The 20,306-nt window shown below is 37.8% G+C and overlaps 1 protein-coding gene across 1 annotated transcript in view; it reads left to right on the top strand.

Moving 5' to 3' along the window:
* CCDC186 (coiled-coil domain containing 186) overlaps nucleotides 1-20,102 on the top strand; it is a 53,050-nt gene extending 32,948 nt beyond the window's left edge. Inside the window, exons 7-16 of the mRNA XM_082719189.1 lie at nucleotides 2,520-2,624; nucleotides 3,072-3,170; nucleotides 3,339-3,425; nucleotides 4,476-4,618; nucleotides 7,575-7,830; nucleotides 8,699-8,888; nucleotides 10,275-10,355; nucleotides 12,271-12,481; nucleotides 15,045-15,264; nucleotides 15,885-20,102. Coding sequence (XP_082575315.1) covers nucleotides 2,520-2,624; nucleotides 3,072-3,170; nucleotides 3,339-3,425; nucleotides 4,476-4,618; nucleotides 7,575-7,830; nucleotides 8,699-8,888; nucleotides 10,275-10,355; nucleotides 12,271-12,481; nucleotides 15,045-15,264; nucleotides 15,885-15,968 — 1,476 coding nt within the window. The 3' untranslated portion in view covers nucleotides 15,969-20,102. The remainder of the gene's footprint in view (nucleotides 1-2,519; nucleotides 2,625-3,071; nucleotides 3,171-3,338; nucleotides 3,426-4,475; nucleotides 4,619-7,574; nucleotides 7,831-8,698; nucleotides 8,889-10,274; nucleotides 10,356-12,270; nucleotides 12,482-15,044; nucleotides 15,265-15,884) is intronic.
* Nucleotides 20,103-20,306: the final 204 nt, after the last annotated feature.

Raw genomic sequence — 20,306 nt, 5'->3', positions numbered from 1 at the left:
CTGTGTGTCAAGCTGTTTTAATTATTGATGATACAGAAGTGGGGGAAAAAAACCCATATAAATTTGGAGCACCTGGGTGGCTCAGTCGTTAAGCAGCTGCCTTCAGCTCAGGTCATGATCTCAGGGTCCTACGATTGAGCACCATGTTGGGATCCCTGCTCAGCAGGGCGTCTGCTTCTCCCTCTCCCACTCCCCCTGCTCGTTTGCATGCACTGACTCTCTCACACATAAATACAATCTTAAGAGAAAATAAAAACCCACAAGTTCTGATTAAAGGATCAGCAACTGGAAGTACTTAATTGTATGATAGACTTTCCAAAAAATGACATAAAAGAAGTAGTGTGTGAATATGGATGCAATTTAGCTGGTTCAAAAGATGAAGAGAAACATTCCAAGTGGAGGAACATTAAGAAAAAAGGAAAAATGGGAGATGAGTATTGATGTTTAGGAAGACCAGCCTCCCTAGACCAAAGGCTTGTATTAGTGATTCTTTAATAGAGTCAGCAAATACCACATGAACAACGAGTATGTGGCAAGTGCTAAGCTAGATGCTGTCCAGAAGCTGTGTCCTCAGTGGGGGAAACATGTAAGCTGCAGAACAGAGTATCAGTTATTCTGATCCAGGACTGCCCTGGACTCTGTCTGTGGAAGGCAGTATAGCAGCTTCTACCCTTTTCTGAAGGGCAGCTACTAGGAGGTGGTACCTAAACCCTCATTTCAAATCCACATGAGAGCCCAGGACCTGGGACTGGGGGGTGATCTGAAGAACTGTGGAAAAAGAGGTGCAGAGCAGGGCTTTATTTGGAAAATTGCCACAGGAATCAGAAAGCCAGTTGAGGCAGAAAAGACAACAATGGAAAGGGGAAAAACAGTAGTATGTGGTCTTGTAATAGAAACAGAGGAAGAATATCCAGCGAGTCAGGTGTGGTCAGAACTGCAGCAAGTAAGTCAAGAATAGAAAATGAGAGAGAGTAATTGAACTTGATGAGAAAGTAATCCCTAGAAAATCTTCAGATTTGATATTTTAGGGGAGTGTTGAAGAACAGAAACCAAATTGCAGCATGGATCTAGAAGACGGTTTTGAATAGGGTGCCTGGGTGGCTCCATTGTTAAGCATCTACCTTTGGCTCAGGTCATGATCCCAGGGTCCTGGGATTGAGCCCTGAGTGGTCAGCAAGAAGCCTGCCTCTCTCTCTCCCACTCCCCCTGCTTGTGTTCCCTCTCTATCCCCCCCCCAAAAGAGACATCTTCGAATAGATACCATGGCTGTAAAGCAAAGAATTATATTTTATGTGTGAGCCGTTATCACTCACACATGGCTTTATGGAAGATCTATTAACAGTTTGTTCTTCTTGTCTTACCAGCTTAATTACTTCTAGTGATTTACTGAAAACTATCAAATTTAACTTAATGGCTATCGGTTAACTGCACAATCCACTTCCGTTTTTTGTCAGAAGCATTGTTATTTCTGGAATACAATCCAACCCTTCAATGGCAGTGCCAGGACTACTCTGGTCGTTGTTCTTACCATCATCACATTACTGGGCCCAAACTTGTCACTGTCTATGAAGGAGGAGGACAGACTGTTTTCCCTCTCCAGTGTAGGGAAGAACCCAGTTCTCCCTACTGTGTGTTTCTTCCCTGTGAATCTCGTTTACTTTTACAAGGAACACTTCACTTCTGACACTTCTGGTCACCAGTCGTGTGGAGGTTTTCCCCTACCACAAGGAATTCTCTGCAATACCACCTGGCTGTCCTACAGTTTCACTTGACTCTGACACATCCACCTGGAGATAGCATTGGATCCCACAGATTAAGGCTCATTCGTACAAGAAGGTCCCCCCAGACCCCTGCCACACACATACTTCAGATGCCAGCCACAAGGCCAGGCACCTGTAGCCAGCTATAGAACAGAAGTTCTAGCAACCCCCCTCTTTGGGTTTGAAGACTTGCTTAAAGAACTCGGAAGCATTTATATTTATCATGTTATTAAAGGGTATGATAAAGGATACAGATGAACAACCAAATGAAGAGCTATGTATAGAGCAAGGTCTGGGAGGGTCCCAAGCGTAGGTTCTTCTGTCCCTGTAGAGTTGGGGTACATCACGCTCTCAACGTGGTTGTACTTGGCAGCCTGGAAGCTCTCTGAACCCCATACTTTGGGATTTTATGGAGGGTTTATTATGAAGGAATGATCAATGATCAATCATCAACTCCTTCGGGAGCTGGATTCCAGACTGCTAATCATGAGTTGGTCTTTCTGGTGACCAGCCTGCATGCGGGAGCCCACCCACAGGCGCCTCATTAGAACAAAAGACACTCTTGCCACCCAGGAAATCACAGGTTTTCAAGAATCCTGTGTCAGGAACAGAGGTAAAAACCAGTACTGCAATAAGAGATGGTCTTAGTGTTCTTACAACTTAGGAAATGAAAAGGGGTTTAGGAACTTTGTGTAAGGGACTGGGGTAGAGACCAATATGTATCTTTTCTTATCTCACACTATCTTTTTATCAATGCAGGAAACCAAAGATAAACTCAAAGAAACAACAACAAAGCTAACTCAAGCAAAGGAAGAAGCTGATCAGATAAGAAAAAATTGTCAGGATATGATAAAAACATATCAGGTATGCTTAACTTTTCAAATAGATTAGTAACAAAATTGCACCAAATGTCAGTACTCTTGCTTCATTAATGTTTTGTATCTGTAATATTTGAAGTGTGGAATGGATTTGCTAGGGCAGTCAAATAAATGGCAGGTTATTTCCTGTGGTAAAGTACTTGCAGCTTAACTAGAGATCTTATTAGAGAAGTTTTTAACCAAATAAAAACACTAGAATATATCAGCAGAATGAAGAATACAAGGAAATGTGTAACCTAAAACCCATTCTGTATTATGTTATATATCTTAGGTGCTATTCTTGTTCATGAAGAATTGACATATTTAAAATCTTTTGAGTACTAGTAATTTTTAAATACCTAAGATATACATTTCACAATTTGCGAACGCCTTCACTTTCCAAAGTATAAAACTTTAAAAATCCAGCCCCACATTTTCATTTCCTTGCCATTAGGAGTCAGAAGAAATTAAATCCAATGAGCTTGATGCCAAGCTTAGAGTCACAAAAGGAGAACTTGAAAAACAAATGCAAGAAAAATCTGACCAGCTAGAGGTGAGTGGCTTTGTTCTTTACATACCCTGAATTGGGCAATAAATACAGAGGGAGAGAAAGAATGAGTGGTGTCACCCACTTTGAAGGCCTTTTTGAAGGAATAGGCAATAAATTTTAGGTCTTGTTTAGTACATAATGACTTGTGGTTTCTTTTAAACCTTTTAAAAGATGCATCACGCCAAAATAAAAGAACTGGAAGATCTGAAGAGGACGTTTAAGGAGGGTATGGATGAACTACGAACACTGAGAACAAAGGTAAGGAAATCTTCAGTCTTGATTTCAGAGGAAGGGTAAATATCTTTAATTTTAGATTCCTTCTGATTTTTTTAAGTGTTGGGGAAACACTTTCATTCTGAAAGAAAGAACTCAGAGAGTAGAATACCAATTTCCTAACAGTAAAATGGACTCTTTGTTGAAATGAAAATGTCTTTTACTTTGGTCCCTTTGAAGTATTTGCCAGACATTCCTGTTTTATAGCACATTTTCTGTTTTCTGTCACTTATCCTGGGCCCCTACTGCAAGGCAGTCTTCCGGCAAATTAATTGGTGAGGTAGTTGGACTTTAGAAATGTTATGTGACAGAAAATAATAGACTTTATATTTCTCCTGTATAGTCTTGTACAGTTTTAATTTCTAACAATCTAGTATAGTGTTCATTGTAAAAATAGCATTCCTTTTAATATGAATGTGAAATATCATTGTATATCATGCATTTCTTTAGAAGTAGGCTTTTAAGTTTCCACCTTGAATTTACCATCATTTAATAATTTTCAGAGTGTCCTTCATGTGCCTTTCCATTTGTTCTCTGTGCCAGTTCTTTGAGGTAGATGGGGAAGGTATATCTTGTTTTCAGGTGAGGATATGGAGATTCAGCAAAAATAATGTGACACGCTGAAACTCCTGTGACTAAATCACAAGAAATCAGAGACTGTTAATCAGGACTGTTAACGTCCCATTACATTTTCTTCACATTAATTAATCCTGTTCCAGAATTTAGCTTAGTTGTTTCTTGTTTTGTTTTTTTAAGCAAGAGCCAGAGCGAGTGCACAGGCATGGAGTGGTGGGGGAGGGTAGAGGGAAAGAAAAGGAAAGAATCTCAAGCTGCTGCTCACACAGTACGGGTCCCGATGTGAGGCGCAGTTTCACAACCTGACATCAGGACCAGAGCCAAAATCAAGAGTCTGATGCTTAACTTACTGAGCCACCCGGAGCCCCTAGCTTGGATTATTAATATATAATCACTAATGAAGTAATTAAGGAACAAGAAAATACTGTTGATAATCTACTTTGGTTATGATATTGATAGGTGAAATGTCTAGAAGATGAACGATTAAGAACAGAAGATGAGTTATCCAAATATAAGGAAATTATTAATCGCCAAAAAGCTGAAATTCAGAATTTATTGGACAAAGTGAAAATTGTGGATCAGATACAGGAGCAGCATCAAAGGTATAAACCAAGCAACTTGTGTTTTATGCTAATCAATAGGCTTTTTAATTCTATCTCAAGATTCTGTTATTAAATGTAATTATTACATTAAACAAGAATAATTTTATAATTTTACTAGCTAAAAAATTTAAAATCCCTTAAAAAAATTTAAAATTCCTGTTTTTATTTGAACTTTTTGGGTTATCTTTGAAGTTCCTATTATTTATGGCTTCTAAAAATCAAAGTTTATATTCACTAAGTATTTGAAGTAGCGACTTATAAAACAATGGATTTTAGTTTCTTAATCCATTCTTTAATGTTCAAATTATGCTACTTACAGTACTTATTTCTAAAAGGTAGATATATATGTATATGTGTATCTTTGTGTGTATCGTAGCGCTAGGTCAGGAGCTGACATTATTCCTTGGCTTCTTGTAGAGCCATTTAGCTAAACTCTACTCATGACATCACCTGGCAGAGCCTGGATTGAGCCTGAATCCAAATACCTTCTTTTTCATTATCGTACCAAAGGCTGCTGCTCAATATTCCTAAAAATCCTCACCATATTCAGGTTGGTGCTGTGATACATCCATGGTTAGCAACCTCAACTGGAAGTGTTAAATGACCTCTAATCCTATCGTATTTTCTAATCACAGCCTCTCCCCCACCTTGAAGCATCTATTCCAGACATTCCTTCATTGTTCACACTTCTGGTCTCCCTCTCCTCAGTATTTACTCTTGGCAGGAGGTTACCTCTTTTTTATTTCACAGGAGAAATGGGAGCTGCAGGTAATTGTTCATACAACCTCCTTCTGTCTGTTTTATGAACTTGCATCTGCAACCATTCTTCTTTCTCTTCTGTTGTTACAGAATAAATGTTCCCGTTCCCTGTGAACGGAACTGCTCTCTCTACTTCTGTGGATCCCAAGCTCTTTTGCCTTCTCAGGGGCTTCCTGGATTATTTCTTCTTTATCCTTTATCTTTTACTTCTCTCTACTTTTTGTTTTTCTACCTTTTGTTATTAGAAATGTCAAAACTGCTGTGATGTTTCCCCACTTTTTTCTGTCCTTTAGAGCCAAACATTGTTGTAAAATCTATACCCCTCCTCCATGCTTTCACTTCCTTTGTCTCTCTTTCCCCCTTCACTTCAGCCTAGCTTCTACCCAAGATCCCATTTAAAACTGCTAATGCCTCCTTAAATCTAGCAGATGGTTCTCGGACTAAGCCTTGCTTGAATATTCAGTATTAAAACCATTAAGCCCATTATCTTTCTTAACATTGTCTGTTCCTTTGACTTCATATCATGCTTTCCTGGTGTTCCTCTCCACTTTCAGGCCACTCCTTTTCTCAGTCTCCTTGGCAGCCTTCTCTTTGTCATATACCTATTTTGTTACTATTTTGTCATACCCTGAGTGGTCCTAACTATTCCTGTAGTGTGCTACAGGATCTTCAAGTCATTATCTTCAGCCCTTTTGGCTCAGCCCCAGACATACAAGTGTCAAAAGCACTTCACACTTTAATATGTTCCAAACTGATTCATCCGTCCCACCCATAAATACACTCCTCTGAGGTTCCCAAGGTGAGTGATGAGTGCAGCATCCACATGGTTTTCCAGCCCAGGAACCTGCGCATCCTCCTTGGTTCTCCTCTCCTTCCCCTCATACATCTAACCAGTCACAGAGTAGTATTGGTGCTAACTCTTCAGTATCTTTCAAGTTCATTTCTTTTTCACACCCCCACCGCTGCTGCCATTATTCGTTCATCTGGAAAACTACCACAGCTTCTAGGTTTTGTTGAGGTTTTTTGTTTTGTTTTGTTTTGTTTTGTTTTTTGCTTCCCTTGTAATCCATTTCCTACACTGCAGTTAGCATAATCTTTTTTCTTAAGATTTTATTTATTTATTTGACAGAGATCACAAGTAGGCAGAGAGGCAGGCAGAGGGATGGGGGAAGCAGGCTCCCCGCTGAGCAGAGAGCCCGATGTGGGGCTTGATCCCAGGACCCTGGGATCATGACCTGAGCCAAAGACAGAGGCTTTAACCCACTGAGCCACCCAGACGCCCCAACATAATTTTTTTAAAAAGAAATCTTAAAACCTTTCAGTGCTTTCCCATTGCCTCAAGGACTGTCCAGTAAGTTCAGATGCCACGGCATGATTTTGAAAGAGCATCAGTGACCTTGCTTCTCCCTCTGTGCCTTCCCTTTTTGCACTCTTGGGTTTCAGCAATAGTTGTTTCCAAATGTGGATTGGTTGTCTTCTGTGAGCATGTGCTGTGTTAAGTGCTGGGAATATAGTGCCATCCTAATCTTCATCAGCGTAGAACATGTATTTGTTAGTGCCAACAAGAAAGTCATTCTCGTTCTCTCCTAGATCTAGCACATCCTGTTTCTTCTACCTGGAACATATTTTGTTGTTCCACTCACTCCTACTTTTTCTTCAGATCAGGAAGTAGCAAACTGTGGCCCATGAGCCAAATCCAGCCCACTGCCTTTTTTTGTAAATAATTTTTTTTTGGAACACAGCTACTCTCATTCCTTCATGAATTATCTGTGGCTGCTTTCACACTGCAGCAGCAGGGTTTGAACGCTTGCCGCAAAGACGATATGCTGTAGAAACTTAAATTGTTTACTGTCTGGGCCTTTTACAGGAGAAGTTTGCTAGCCCCTACTTATTTGTTTAAACATCACTTATACTAGGTTAGGCAACCCACTCTGTGCTTTCATCTTCAAAAACGTTTTATCACCTATGTAATTTCCTTACTTGACTAAAAGCTCTTTGAAAGCAGGGCCCATGTCAGTCCTACTTATCTCGCAGCTCTTAGTTTCTAGCGTGTATTATTAGGTAGTCCTACAAATCCAAATAAATTGGATGAATAAAACTATCTTTATAAAGTATTTTATTAGATGGAAATCCCAAGCCATTAATGTAATGTCTTTTAGTAGTTTATTTTTTCTTAAGTATAAACTTTGTTTTTTAGAGGTAAACAAGAAATTGAAAATTTGAAGGAAGAAGTGGAAAGTCTTAATTCTTTGATTAATGACCTACAAAAAGACATCGAAGGCAGTAGGAAAAGAGAATCTGAGTTGCTACTATTTACAGAAAAGCTCACTAGTAAGAATGCACAACTCCAATCTGAATCCAATTCTTTGCAGTCACAATTCGATAAGCTTTCCTATAGTGAAAGTCAGTTACAAAGTCAATGTGAACAAATGAAACAGACAAATACTAATTTGGTAAGTATACATTTACATTTAACTTCTAAAGCAACCTACAAGAAGCACAAATTAAATTTTCCTGTTAGCATTAACCAACTGGTAGTTAAGTTGAACTCTTTTTTTTTTTTTTTTTAATTGGTCTGATTTTCTGGTAATTTCAAATGCTGTGAGAAGTGTCAGTTTTTCTTTCCAACTGGTTTAGAGTGTCCTTTTTCCCTCCTATTTATAGAATTTATAACCAAATACCTCCTTAAAATGCTTGAAAAAGTGTTTCACTTTTGAATATAAGAAAACCATGGTTTTTGTCTTTAGTAACTGGAATTACTACATATGTGTGTATAAAAAAAGATTTATTCATTTATTTTAGAGAGTATGCATGTAAGAGGGGAGGGGCAGAGGGAAAGAATCTCCAGCAGACTCCCGCTGAGTACAGAGTCTGACACAGAGCCCGATCTCCTGACCCCGAGATCGTGACCTGAGCCAAATCAAGAGTTGGACATTCAACTGATTGAGCCACATAGGCACCCCTGGAATTACTATATATTTTTTAAAGTATTTCAAATTTCTATATTTTTATAGTTTAAAACAGTTTAATATTTCTCAGTTATCAAAGTATCTTCAAGTTACTCATGAAAATAATTTGAGATGTTAGTCCAAAATAGAGACCTCTGACATAGACTGTTTTGCATGTATAAAATGGCAGATGTGTTAATATGCCCGCTCCGTTCCTATATAAGGAATTTGAGGAGGGTGGGAAACAAAACCTGGTAAGGAGCAATTCTGAAAGAATCTACCATCCTATTTTCAGATTCTGAACTAGGAGTGGTAATGGAAACAAACAGGTTTTAAAATTGGTGTTTTTTGTTTGATCTTATTTGATATTTAGGAAAGTAGGTTGTCAAAAGAGGAAGAACTGCGAAAAGAGGAGGTCCAGACTCTGCAAGCAGAACTCACCTGTAGACAAACAGAGGTTAAAGCATTGAGTACCCAGGTCGAAGAACTAAAAGATGAATTAGTAACCCAAAGACGTAAACATGCCTCCAGTGTCAAAGATCTTACCAAACAACTCCAGCAAGGTATAATATTCTCGAATACTTAGACCGTAATGTTGCACCATTTAGTCATTAAGGATTTATAGAAAAAATATTTTACACCAGGTTCTATCACATTGATTAGTGCTGTATGTTCTTAATGTATTAATGTTTATAAACCAAATCGTTAAACCTCTTAGAGTTCCATGAATAGTTTATAACATAATCTTCTTTAAAGGACATTTATTCACAAAATCCCAAAATGTGAAAGTTGGGAATATACTTGAGGGCAGTAGTGTCTAAACTTTTTTGATCCCATACTTCAATCTGTAAAAAGTATTTAAGCATTTGTTCTCAGATTTATATATATTTATTTATAAATCTTAAATGTATCTCTCTACCTTAAAAAACCATGAAAAATAGAATCTGATTAAAATAAATGTAATAAAAATAAATAAAAAATTTAAAAAACAGAATCTTTTCAAAGATCAGATGAAATGCAAGTGGAAGTGGAAGTTCAATACTTTCTCCCCATACATGCATCGAGTTGTTTTGTGCAGCACCTCGGGTACCTGCACCCACCTTATCGACCTCTACCTTGGAGATCGTTGAGCCCTAACCTACTTCATCTCAGAGGAAACTGAGACCCAGACAGATTATGAATGACCCGAACACAAGGATTAACAGCTGGGACTGGAACCCAGATTTCTTTCATTTAAAAATTTAAACTGTGCTGTGTGCTTGATACAAAGATGCCTAAGATACGTATTCTAACTTCCTAATCTCTACTATTCTCACTACTTTGTCTTAAAATAGGGTGAAATATAATACTAAGAGATTTAGTATTTACTTAATATGAATATATTCAGATGTTTGCCATAAGGGTTCAGTTTGTTTTTATAGCTATAATAGAAGGGAAATTGCTGGTATCATAGAGATCATTTAAATCCATCAGGACTCTGAACATTAGATTGCTGTGCCTAAGTGATGTCATCCTGGTGTTTCTGTGTATATTGTATGTGACCTGTACATTTCTAAATATCATTTTATATGAGTGACAGCTACAACCTCCTGTCTAAAGTATGTATTCCACAAATTTCTCTTGTGTTTAAGCCATTTTTAATCCACTGAGCCACCCAGGCGCCCCAAAGATTTTATTTATTTGACAGAGAGAGATCACAAGTAATCAGAGAGGTAGGCAGAGAGAGAGGAGGAAGCAGGCTCCTCGCTGAGCAGAGAGCCCGATGCGGGACTCGATCCCAGGACCCTGAGATCATGACCCGAGCCGAAGGCAGCGGCTTAACCCACTGAGCCACCCAGGCGCCCCTCCTGTTTAAGCCATTTTTGCCTGAATGATTTTAGCAATTGAAATCAGAAATGGTGGGGCAAATGGTCATAATTATCACAATAATTTGTTTCTTTTTTCTGTAGCACGAAAGAAATTAGATCAGGTGGAGAATGGAAGCTATGATAAAGAAGTCAGCAGCATGGGGAGTCGTTCTAGTTCATCAGGTAAAAAACTTCTGGTTTCAGTTGTCATCTAGTGACTGATTGTAAAAAGTAGTAGCATTTTTTGTGTTAGGAAGTGTTGATATGCTTTTTTTTTTTCCATTTTGAGTTATAAAAAGTATTATTTCTAGTTAAATAAGTTCTCATCATTATCTGGGGTTTCATATTTGCCAAGGGGTTCTAGATGATCTGTGTCCCTACCTCCTCTTATCTTACCCACTGCTTCTTTAACATTCTTTCTGACAATTTCCTTTTCCATTTTTATTTTTTTTTATTTTTTATTTTTTTTAAAGATTTTATTTATTTATTTGTCAGAGAGAAAGCGAGCGAGATCGAGCACAGGCAGACAGAGTGGAAGGCAGAGTCAGAGGGAGAAGCAGGCTCCCTGCGGAGCAAGGAGCCCGATGTGGGACTCGATCCCAGGACGCTGGGATCATGACCTGAGCCGAAGGCAGCTGCTTAACCAACTGAGCCACCCAGGCGTCCCTCCTTTTCCATTTTTAAATTTAAATTTGTATCCATCCGTATAGAGAGATTTGTTATAATATGGTCTCTTCTTTTTTTACTTTTGTATTTTTTTTTTAAAGATTTTATTTATTTGATGGAGACAGTGAGGAAGGAAATAGAAGCAGAGGGAGTGGGAGAGGGAGAAGCAGGCTCCCCACTGAGCAGGAAGCCCAATGTGGGTCTCCATCCCAGGACCCTGGGATCATGACCTGAGCCGACACTTAATGACTGAGCCACCCAAGCACCCCTTTTGTATTACTTTTTAACACCTGAAAACTAATGAGATGATCAATATAGATCAAGATTTTTTTATATATACATGTATGTTTACATCTTTTGGCTTTTCCCATGGTAGATACGTCTGTGCTCAGAAGTGAAAATGAATGGAGTTCATAAAATTATGATTCATATCATTGTGGAAATGGTAATTAGCAAAATATTAGTGTATTTGTCATTTTGGAATGCCAGGAATCATGCCAAGCACTTTAAACATATTATTTACTCTACAGAATAGTCCTGTGAAGTGTTACAGTTTGCATTTTAGTGATGAGGAAACAAAGGTTCAGAGTGGTTCCATGACTTGCCCCAAATCCACAGTGACAGAGCTCTCAGACTCTGGAGTCCTTGCGTGCCATGACACTACACTTTCTCCCAGGAGTTGCACACTGGGGAGAAACATCAATTGTTAGAGTAGTGGGAAAATCGCATAGTAGAAAGAACATGGGTTGAAGCTCCACATAAGTGCGTAGAACCCAGGTCTGTCATTTATTAGTGTGTGACGTTGGATAGGGTATATCACTGTCTTAAATCTACAAAATGGAGTTGAAAAAAGACTTAATGTTTGTAGGATAAAGAGGATCAGAAATTCTTCTCAACTGATGTTGATGAAAGTAATAGTAGCTAACATTTACTGAGTGCTTATATGCACTGTTCTAAGCACTTCACATATAAGGATCCTAGGAGGTAAATAATAATATTCCCATTTTAAGATGAAGTGACCAAGGCACAGAGAGTTAAATAAGTTGTCTGATGTCACATAGCTAGAAAGTAGAGGAGTGGGATTCGAGCCTAGGGAGATTAGTTTCAGAACTTAACCCGCTGGCTGTGTTCTGTCTTCTCTGTCCGTCTTTGGCTCTCAGTTTCACTTCAGATTTTTTGTTTTTACTTTTGCTTGAGTTTCTTCTTTCTTTCGCTGCTTCCTCATCCTGTTCCTGAGAGACATAATAGGCCCTTTTGGTACTTCTGTCATTCATTTATTCAGAAATAAGAACTCAGGCCAGGTATGACTTGTGTTCTGTGCCCGACTCTGTTAGATCATGTATTTGTAGGTTATACTAGAAGAAATAGTATGTGACATAAGCAGATGACTCTAGACTGAGTACAATATCTAAACTGATTTTTTTTTCTTCAGGGTCCCTCAATGCTCGAAGCAGTGCAGAAGATCGATCTCCAGAAAATACTGGGTCATCAGTAGCTGTGGATAACTTCCCAGAAGTGGACAAGGCCATGTTGATTGAGAGGATCGTTAGGCTGCAAAAAGCACATGCCCGGAAAAATGAAAAGATAGAATTTATGGAGGATCATATCAAACAGTTGGTGGAAGAAATTAGGAAAAAAACTAAGTATGTATTATTATAACACAATCTGTGTTTGAAATACCATTACTTATATAAATTTGCTATTTTCAAAATTAATCATATCAAGAGCCAGTCTTTCAAAAAATAATTCTAAATTTAGTCATTCAGTTCCTAGTCTATTATTGTTCACTTACTATGTTCTAGGTTTTGGGAATACAGAGATGAAAGAAAACACGGGTCTTTAAGGTGATCTGTAGTTCAATAGATCTTAGTTTTGTGTGTTTTTTTTTTTTTTTTTAAAGATTTATTTATTTGACAGAGAGCGAGAGCGCGTGCATGCAAAGGAACATAAGCATGGGGCATGGGAGAGGGAAAGGCAGGCTCCCTGCTCAGCAGGGAGCCTGATGTGGGAGTCAATCCCAGAACCCTGAGATCATGACCTGAGCTGAAGCCAGACAGTTAACCAACTAAGCCACCCAGGCGCTCCGATCTTTGGCTTTAATAAGAGCACAGGTTTAGCTTCTGATTTTCATGACTGTGGTTCTAAGAGAGATATGGGGTTGTGGATTATCTTTCCTTTCAGGTAGGACATAGTGGGTAATTTATTGGGCACCTGGCAAGTACAAGATACTGTGCCTGTGACTTAACAAAATTTCATTGATTTCTTAAAACTCAGGGACAAATAAATAAACTGGTGGTGTTCAGGTCAAGTCATTAAATGTTCAGAGTCGCCATTAATCCAGTAGGTGACAGACCAAGAGCTGGGGATTTGGACCCAACTGGGACCAGGTCAGTGTGACCTAAAATCAAAAGCTGGATTCTCAAGCTCCCAGTAGTTGGGCACCAGGAGCCTCAAGCTAATAACTGGCCTTTTGAACGGTGACCTTCTGGACCTGGGGCATCCTGGCCCCTGAGAGGGATGGTGCTGGTCTCCTGTGGGGTGGGCGGGATGCCTGGTCAGCACAGCCTGGAATCTGCTGTGCAGGGTGTCCTGTACAGGTTTAATTTGCTCCACTGTTCTTTGTTCTGGTGCCATGCATGAAACCTTACTTCTCAGTTACATTTATGAGATGCATTTTCATGCAGTTTTGTTTTCTGTTTTGTCCCCCTGCTAACTGACCTCTGACATGGTTTTTTTGTTTTGTTTTGTTTTTTTGTTTGTTTGTTTGTTTGTTTTTTAAGGTTTTTGTTTTAAAGATTTTATTTATTTATTTGACAGAGAGAGATCACAAGTAGGCAGAGAGGCAGGCAGAGAGAGAGAGGAGGAAGCAGGCTCCCCGCCGAGCAGAGAGCCCGATGCGGGACTTGATCCCAGGACCCTGAGATCATGACCTGAGCCGAAGGCAGCGGCTTAACCCACTGAGCCACCCAGGCGCCCTGACATGGTTTTTTTGTTCATCTCACCTGCGGGTTCTCCATCCTGACCCTGTGGCCTGTAACCTTTCTTCCTCATCCCTCCAGTAGCTTGTTCTTCCCTCCTGAGAGCTGGGCTTTCTGGGCCTTGGGACTTCTTTCCTTACCTGGTAAAAAGAAAAAAATAAGCAAAACAAAATTGCTGTGCAAAATTCCTTTTACAAATACCGTATTCTTTTAAGAGGTATTTTTTATATATTGCAACTTTTTACCCATAATTTTTATTTTGAAATCATTTTAGGCTTAAAGAAAAGTTGGCCCATGACTTTTAAAAGAAAAAGAGGGGGTGCCTGGGTGGCTCAGTCAGTTAAGTGTCTGACTGGTGATTTCAGCTCAGGTCATGATCTCAGTGTCCTGAGATCGAGCCCTGTGCCGCCGCCTCACCCTCTCCTACATCTCCTGCTCGCACACACATGCGTGTGCATGTGCTCTGTCTCTAAAATAAATAAATCTTCTAGGAAAATGAATGAAGTTCTAAGTTTAGTAACAAGAAAGTAGAAAATATTAACAAATGGAATAAAGAAATAATAAATAAAGAAAAATTACTCAAAAATATTTTGATTAGGAGCGCCTGGGTGACTCAGTCGGTTGGGTGTCTGCTCTTGGCTGGGGGATGGTGGTCTTGGGATCTGCCCCGCTTCAGGCTCCATGCTCTGTGGGGAGCTTGCTTCTCCCTCTCCCTCTGCCTGCAGCTCCCCCTGGCTTGTATTTGACTCTGTCAAATAAAATCTTTAAAATATTTTTTTAAAAATATTTTGATTAATAAGGAAAGAACTAGAAAATCAGTGTTTGTATATCTTTAATGTAAATACTATGTTGAACAAAAATGAGATTAAGACATCATCTGGGAGCATCTAGGTGGCTCAGTTAAGTGCCTGCCTTCACCTCAGGTCATGATCCCAGAGTCCTGAGATAGAGCCCCGAGTGGGGCTCCCTGCACACCAGCGAGTCTGCTTCTTCCTTTCCCTCTGCCCCTCCCCTCTGCTTATGGGCATGCACTCTCTCAAATAAAATCGTTAAAAAAAAAAAAAAACCATGTGAATAAGAAAAATTATTTTCTAACATATTACTGTTATTAACCTAATAGGTGCTTGTTTTATGCTAATCATCTTCATGCTTATGATTCGTTGACTCGTAAATTTTAACGTTTTTAATTCTGCAAGTATATAACTGACAGTGTCATTTTATTTTGCAGAATAATTCAGAGCTACATTTTACGAGAAGAATCAGGCACACTTTCTTCAGAGGCATCTGATTTTAACAAAGTCCATTTAAGTAGACGGGGTGGGATTATGGCATCCTTATATACATCCCATCCAGCGGATAGTGGATTAACCCTGGACCTCTCTTTGGAGATCAACAGAAAATTACAAGCTGTTCTGGAGGATATGTTACTAAAAAATATTACTCTGAAGGTATCTAGATTTCTCATTCACTTACCAGCCAGTAGATAAGCATGGCATAATGGTGCCTTTCCTAGTGTGAGCCAGCCCGTAAATGGACTGGTTCTGTAACGCGAGGTAGCCTTTTTACCTGGAGATAAGATTTTTGTGTTTTTCTTTAGCTAGTAAGGAAAGGAAAAAGCAAAAAAGCAGCTTAGCTATTGGACAGTTATTTATTTTGCAGTCGGGTGGCCTTTGATGTGTATAGTTAGTTATAATTGATTGCTGAGACTCTATTTTAAGATTAAGACATTCATTTTCTAATGTATTTTCCAGCTTGACTTCTTGCAGCTTTTACCCAACCCGACTATTCTATTTGTGCTATGTTTGGGCCTTGACGGTTAGAAATAAAGTTGTAAATCTAGTAACAAATCTGTGCACTAAAATTTGCCGTAGCTTCGATAAAGAGATTCCAGAATGGGCAGGTCTTACTACTGAAAACTGCTGTGCACCCGGTTTATGCCACAGAACGTTGAAGACTAATCCTCACCCCTTCAGTGTCAAAATTTAAGCAAAAACAGTTCAAACTGAATCCATAGACTTACGATACTTAATAGTTCTGTTTCCTTTTCCCCTTTTTCTAATTGGTAAAGGAAAATCTGCAAACACTTGGAACAGAAATAGAACGTCTTATTAAACACCAGCGTGAACTAGAACAGAGGATGAAGAAAACCTAACACACAGCTCTTGGTCACTAAACAGACAAGCCACATAAGGAACAGGTGCCACTGCCCAGTATTGTTGGAAACTTTTCCCTGCTTTGTGTGTCAGCCAGTAAAAAATTGTTTTGCTTCATCTGTATAAAAAAAAGTATCCTTTTACAATACGAATGCATTGCTGTGTATACTGTAAGAGAATAAGCTTTGATGGAATTTGTGTTTGTATAGGGACAGCCTGTTACTGAATCAGAACAGCTGAAATCGCGGATAGTCCTGCGAAGTGCTCAACAGGACTACAAGGGCTTTTGAAAACCCTTTCTCCATATTTCTTCCTTTGAAAATATATGATGTCAAAAATGATTCAGCTTTTTAAAATTATGCATGAAAGGACACATGTTAATTATTCAGCAGTAATGCTGTTTTTCCAACATGAAGAAAACTTGAAGTGATTAAAATTTTGTTTTACATTCCAGGATAACATTTGGTTGTATTTTAGGGATGCCAGTGAGTCCTTAAATCTCTTAATTTTCATGGAAGCTAATAGGAGAGCCAGCTCTTGGTAGCTAGCAGTGATCAGACATTGTATGCCTCTGTCAGGTTTCTTTATCCGTGCTAGGTACATTTTTTTTCCGATTCAAACTGCTTGAGTTAATGTTGAGTTTTTTTTTATTTTTCAGTTACACAAAATATGATTTTAAATAACATGCTCACTTAGATTTGTGGACTTCAGTTGTATTTTAAAATGTGAAAGAGATTAGTCATTTGAATAGAAAGATGAATGATGAATTCTTTTGAAACTGAAATACTTTAGTTTTAGTGACATCAAGTATAAAGATAAATGTTTAAGATATTTATGAAGACCCAGTTCCTGAGAGAATCCAGCATATGGCTCTGTTAATCATTTCATTTGAATACCATTCTTTACCATTGATACAATTATATATTCCAATGGAGGGATCTTACAGTTCCCAAAGTGGTATGTTTCAGTACATTTTGCTTAAATTATTTTGTTTAAAATATAAAATAATTATATCCCTGTAACCAAAGGAATTTTAGAGCCAAATTTGTGTATCCTTGTGGATTTTTACAATAATTATTTAAGATATGCACTTAAGTGTTGCCAGTCATAGTATCAGTATTTCTACATCATTGGATTTTGTTCCTTCCTCTTGTAATTTATCACTTACCATCATTTCTGAGTGTGGTTTTTCACATTTCATTATATTCAGATCATTTCTGTAATAGGATACCTTGGCTAATATGCAGATGTTGCCCCAGTTGTCACTTTTGTTTTAGGTTTTTGCATCCTTTTTTCTCTCAAGAGAAGTAAGCTTTAGGATGATGGTTTAAAAACCTTTAAGGAATTGTATGGCTCTAAAAGTTGGGCTAATGGTGGCAATATCCCTTTAATGTGTTTTAACATTTTTTAAAATCATTGTTTAAAATGATCATTTACAAAATTTTTACTAAGGATTCAATGCAGCATCTTATCTTTTCTGTATATCGAGTTATGTCTTGCCATTCAAAACCAAAATCTTTTCAGAATGAAGGTCTAAGTCCAAAAACATCTTTTTAAAATAACTGTAAGAAGTGTTAATCTTACCATAAGGTGTCTTGTTCTTTTTACCAACAATTTATCAAAATAAAGTAAGAGGGTAAGTGCAATAAAATTTGAATTACCTTCCCATTTTTCTAGACATACCACTGATATTCATAAAGACTACTTAGAGTAGCCAACATAACTAAATTTCTTAACTTCTGTGATAGAGGTTCATACACTACAATATTTGTTTTTTTCCTCCAAGACACAAAAATGTGTGAGTGGAGACCAAATAGGGATCAGATCTATAGTGTCCTATGTCTATACACTTTTCAAAAAATAAATACATTTTATTACATACAAAAGTGAAACATTCCAATATTAACATTTGTGCCACCACCGTTCATTTGGAGAAGTCAAATGGTGGCACTACTTTAGAGGAAAGCTATTATAAAAAATATTCTGACTTGCTGTTATTTTTCAAGCTGTGGAAATTTTTGAAGAAAATGTTTTTATTTTCCTTTTGTTCTTCAGTTTCTATCATATCTTTTTGTGTATGGATTAGAATTGAGCAAAGTAATGTGCAAAGATGTGCATATATCAGATCTTTATACCAGTTCACAAAAAGCTCCTAATGTAAGGATTTAGAGATCTTCTACTCTTAATATATTGAATATATGGAGAGAAGAGTGGGTGTCTGGAAGAGGAAAATGGTCTGGATAAACCTGAGATCTGGGGCAAATTTTATTTTATATGTTCATTGTTAGTTGTACAACTCAGAGGTTGTTTTGGTTAGCACTATTTTGGTTTCTGTGAGCAGGAAATTATTATTTGTGTGTGTACATCTCTATATGCTTTTCTAGGTTTTAATTTTGAAGTGAATTCTTACTGTGACTCCCTTTTTTCCCATACACTTCAAACTTTAGCCTGCTAAGTGTTAAGGAATGAAAATAGTGGGTTTGAGCAAAGAAATGGGTTTGAACTTTGGTGTTTTGCTTTCTTTATTAACTTTCTGTCGTCATCATCATTTAAAGTGATTTGTCTTGAATTAAGTTCTCTCAGGCTACCACCATGTAATTTATTCACTTAAAAAACACGTGTATTGAAAACCTGCTATTGTGAGGCAGCATCCGAGTACTGTGATTTTCTTGGTGAGCAAATCAGAGCAGTTGCTGTCCTCCTGGCGCTGTGGTCTAGTGACAGTGGTGGGGAGGCAGTAGGAGCAGCTCTTGGAGCCTCTGTAGCTCAAAGCCAGCTGCTGGGGGAAGAAGGCCAATCTACTTGTGCAGGTGATGGCCCAGAAATCTCACTGTGGCATGAACTCTGGGAAATGAATCCTTGCTCTGGGGTATGCTGAGAGCAGATCACTGTTTTCAGGATGGTCTACACATTCCCTAACTGTCAGAGTTTGATGTTTAATTATTCTTTAAGAAAAAAGAAAAAAAATCCAAAGACTGTCAAAAGGTATTTGATTTTTGCCATTTTAGTAAACTGTTAATGCCTACTTGATGCTCACAGAGATTAATCATGTTTTGGTGTGTATTCCTAAACTTTGTTTTACCAGTATATTATTTTCTAAAGAGTTTTTTCATACAGAGTTAGACCAAGACTTACTGGTAGAAAGAAACCAAAACATTAAAAACCATTAATATTGTAAATGTTATATATGCTACTGTGGTGAAAATATTTTTTATCTATCATGTTGCTACTCAGTATGGTAAATTTGCCTTATGAATGTTGACTCTAGTAGGCTGTTTTTCAATATCCTTTTTTTAAAACAAAACAATCCTTTTTTGACACTAAGATTGTTAATTTTTAACACCAGTTGGTGGCACTAGAAACCTGAAATTTTTCAAGGCTCTGAACCTGAGAAAATAATTGAAAAAGTATCCAAACATGAAGAATTTTCAGGAAGATAAATGAAAAATATAATTGTATAATAAAGATGTATTTTCTGGGATGGAATCCTTTTTTAAAATGCATATGGCTGTCCATTTTGACTACAATGATGAAACTTGTTTATCTTCCAAAAGTCCATATACACACAGACACACACACATGTGTGCATGTGTGTTGTACAGATAATCTTTAATTTGATTACACTGTTCATTTTGTAAATATGTTTCTGTATAAAATGAAGCTTTTCAAGAGAATTCTATGTATATATTGTACTTATTAAATAGGTAATGCCTGTTTACCAAGTTGTATTTTAGTAGCATCTTTGATTATTTATTTACATACACCACTTGCTAAACAGACTGATTCTCCAGACTGTTGGCAAGGCTGCCTCAGATTGCTTGAATTTTCTTTTTTAAACCACAGTAGGAATTTTTGCTTTCCACAGTTATCTTTATTATACCTATTATTATTAGAAGTCCTTGAACAATAGTAAGCAGATTAAATTGAATGCCACGTTCTATTTTAAATTTGTGTTTTAATTATTGGTAACAAAATTTGGCCATTTACAAAAGGCAGATTTTCACATGCCCATGTGAAAATTTGCCATTGAACTTGATAAGCCAGTAATATATTCACGTGTTCCACAAACCTATGTACTCACTTGCCCAAATTATCTAGCCATAATAATAAAGATCTAATATGTTCAATAAAAAGGTATCGGAATGGCATTAATTTCATGAAGATTAACATGTGTAGATATTTCACATCACGCTGTGTTGTTTTCCGTTTCTCTCACAGTTTGGGTATACTTAAATTATGCCACATACCTTCATGACTTCACTACTGGGAAGAAGCTCCTAAAATAGGAACCTTGGAATAAGGGTAGAAATAATAGAATGGGGGAAGCTTCTGTGAGG

Source organism: Mustela nivalis (genome assembly GCF_964662115.1).
Source record: "Mustela nivalis genome assembly, chromosome: 2".
Classification (NCBI taxonomy): domain Eukaryota; kingdom Metazoa; phylum Chordata; class Mammalia; order Carnivora; family Mustelidae; genus Mustela; species Mustela nivalis.
The sequence above is the reverse complement of the archived record's forward strand: the minus strand, read 5'-3'. Positions and strand labels throughout refer to the sequence as shown.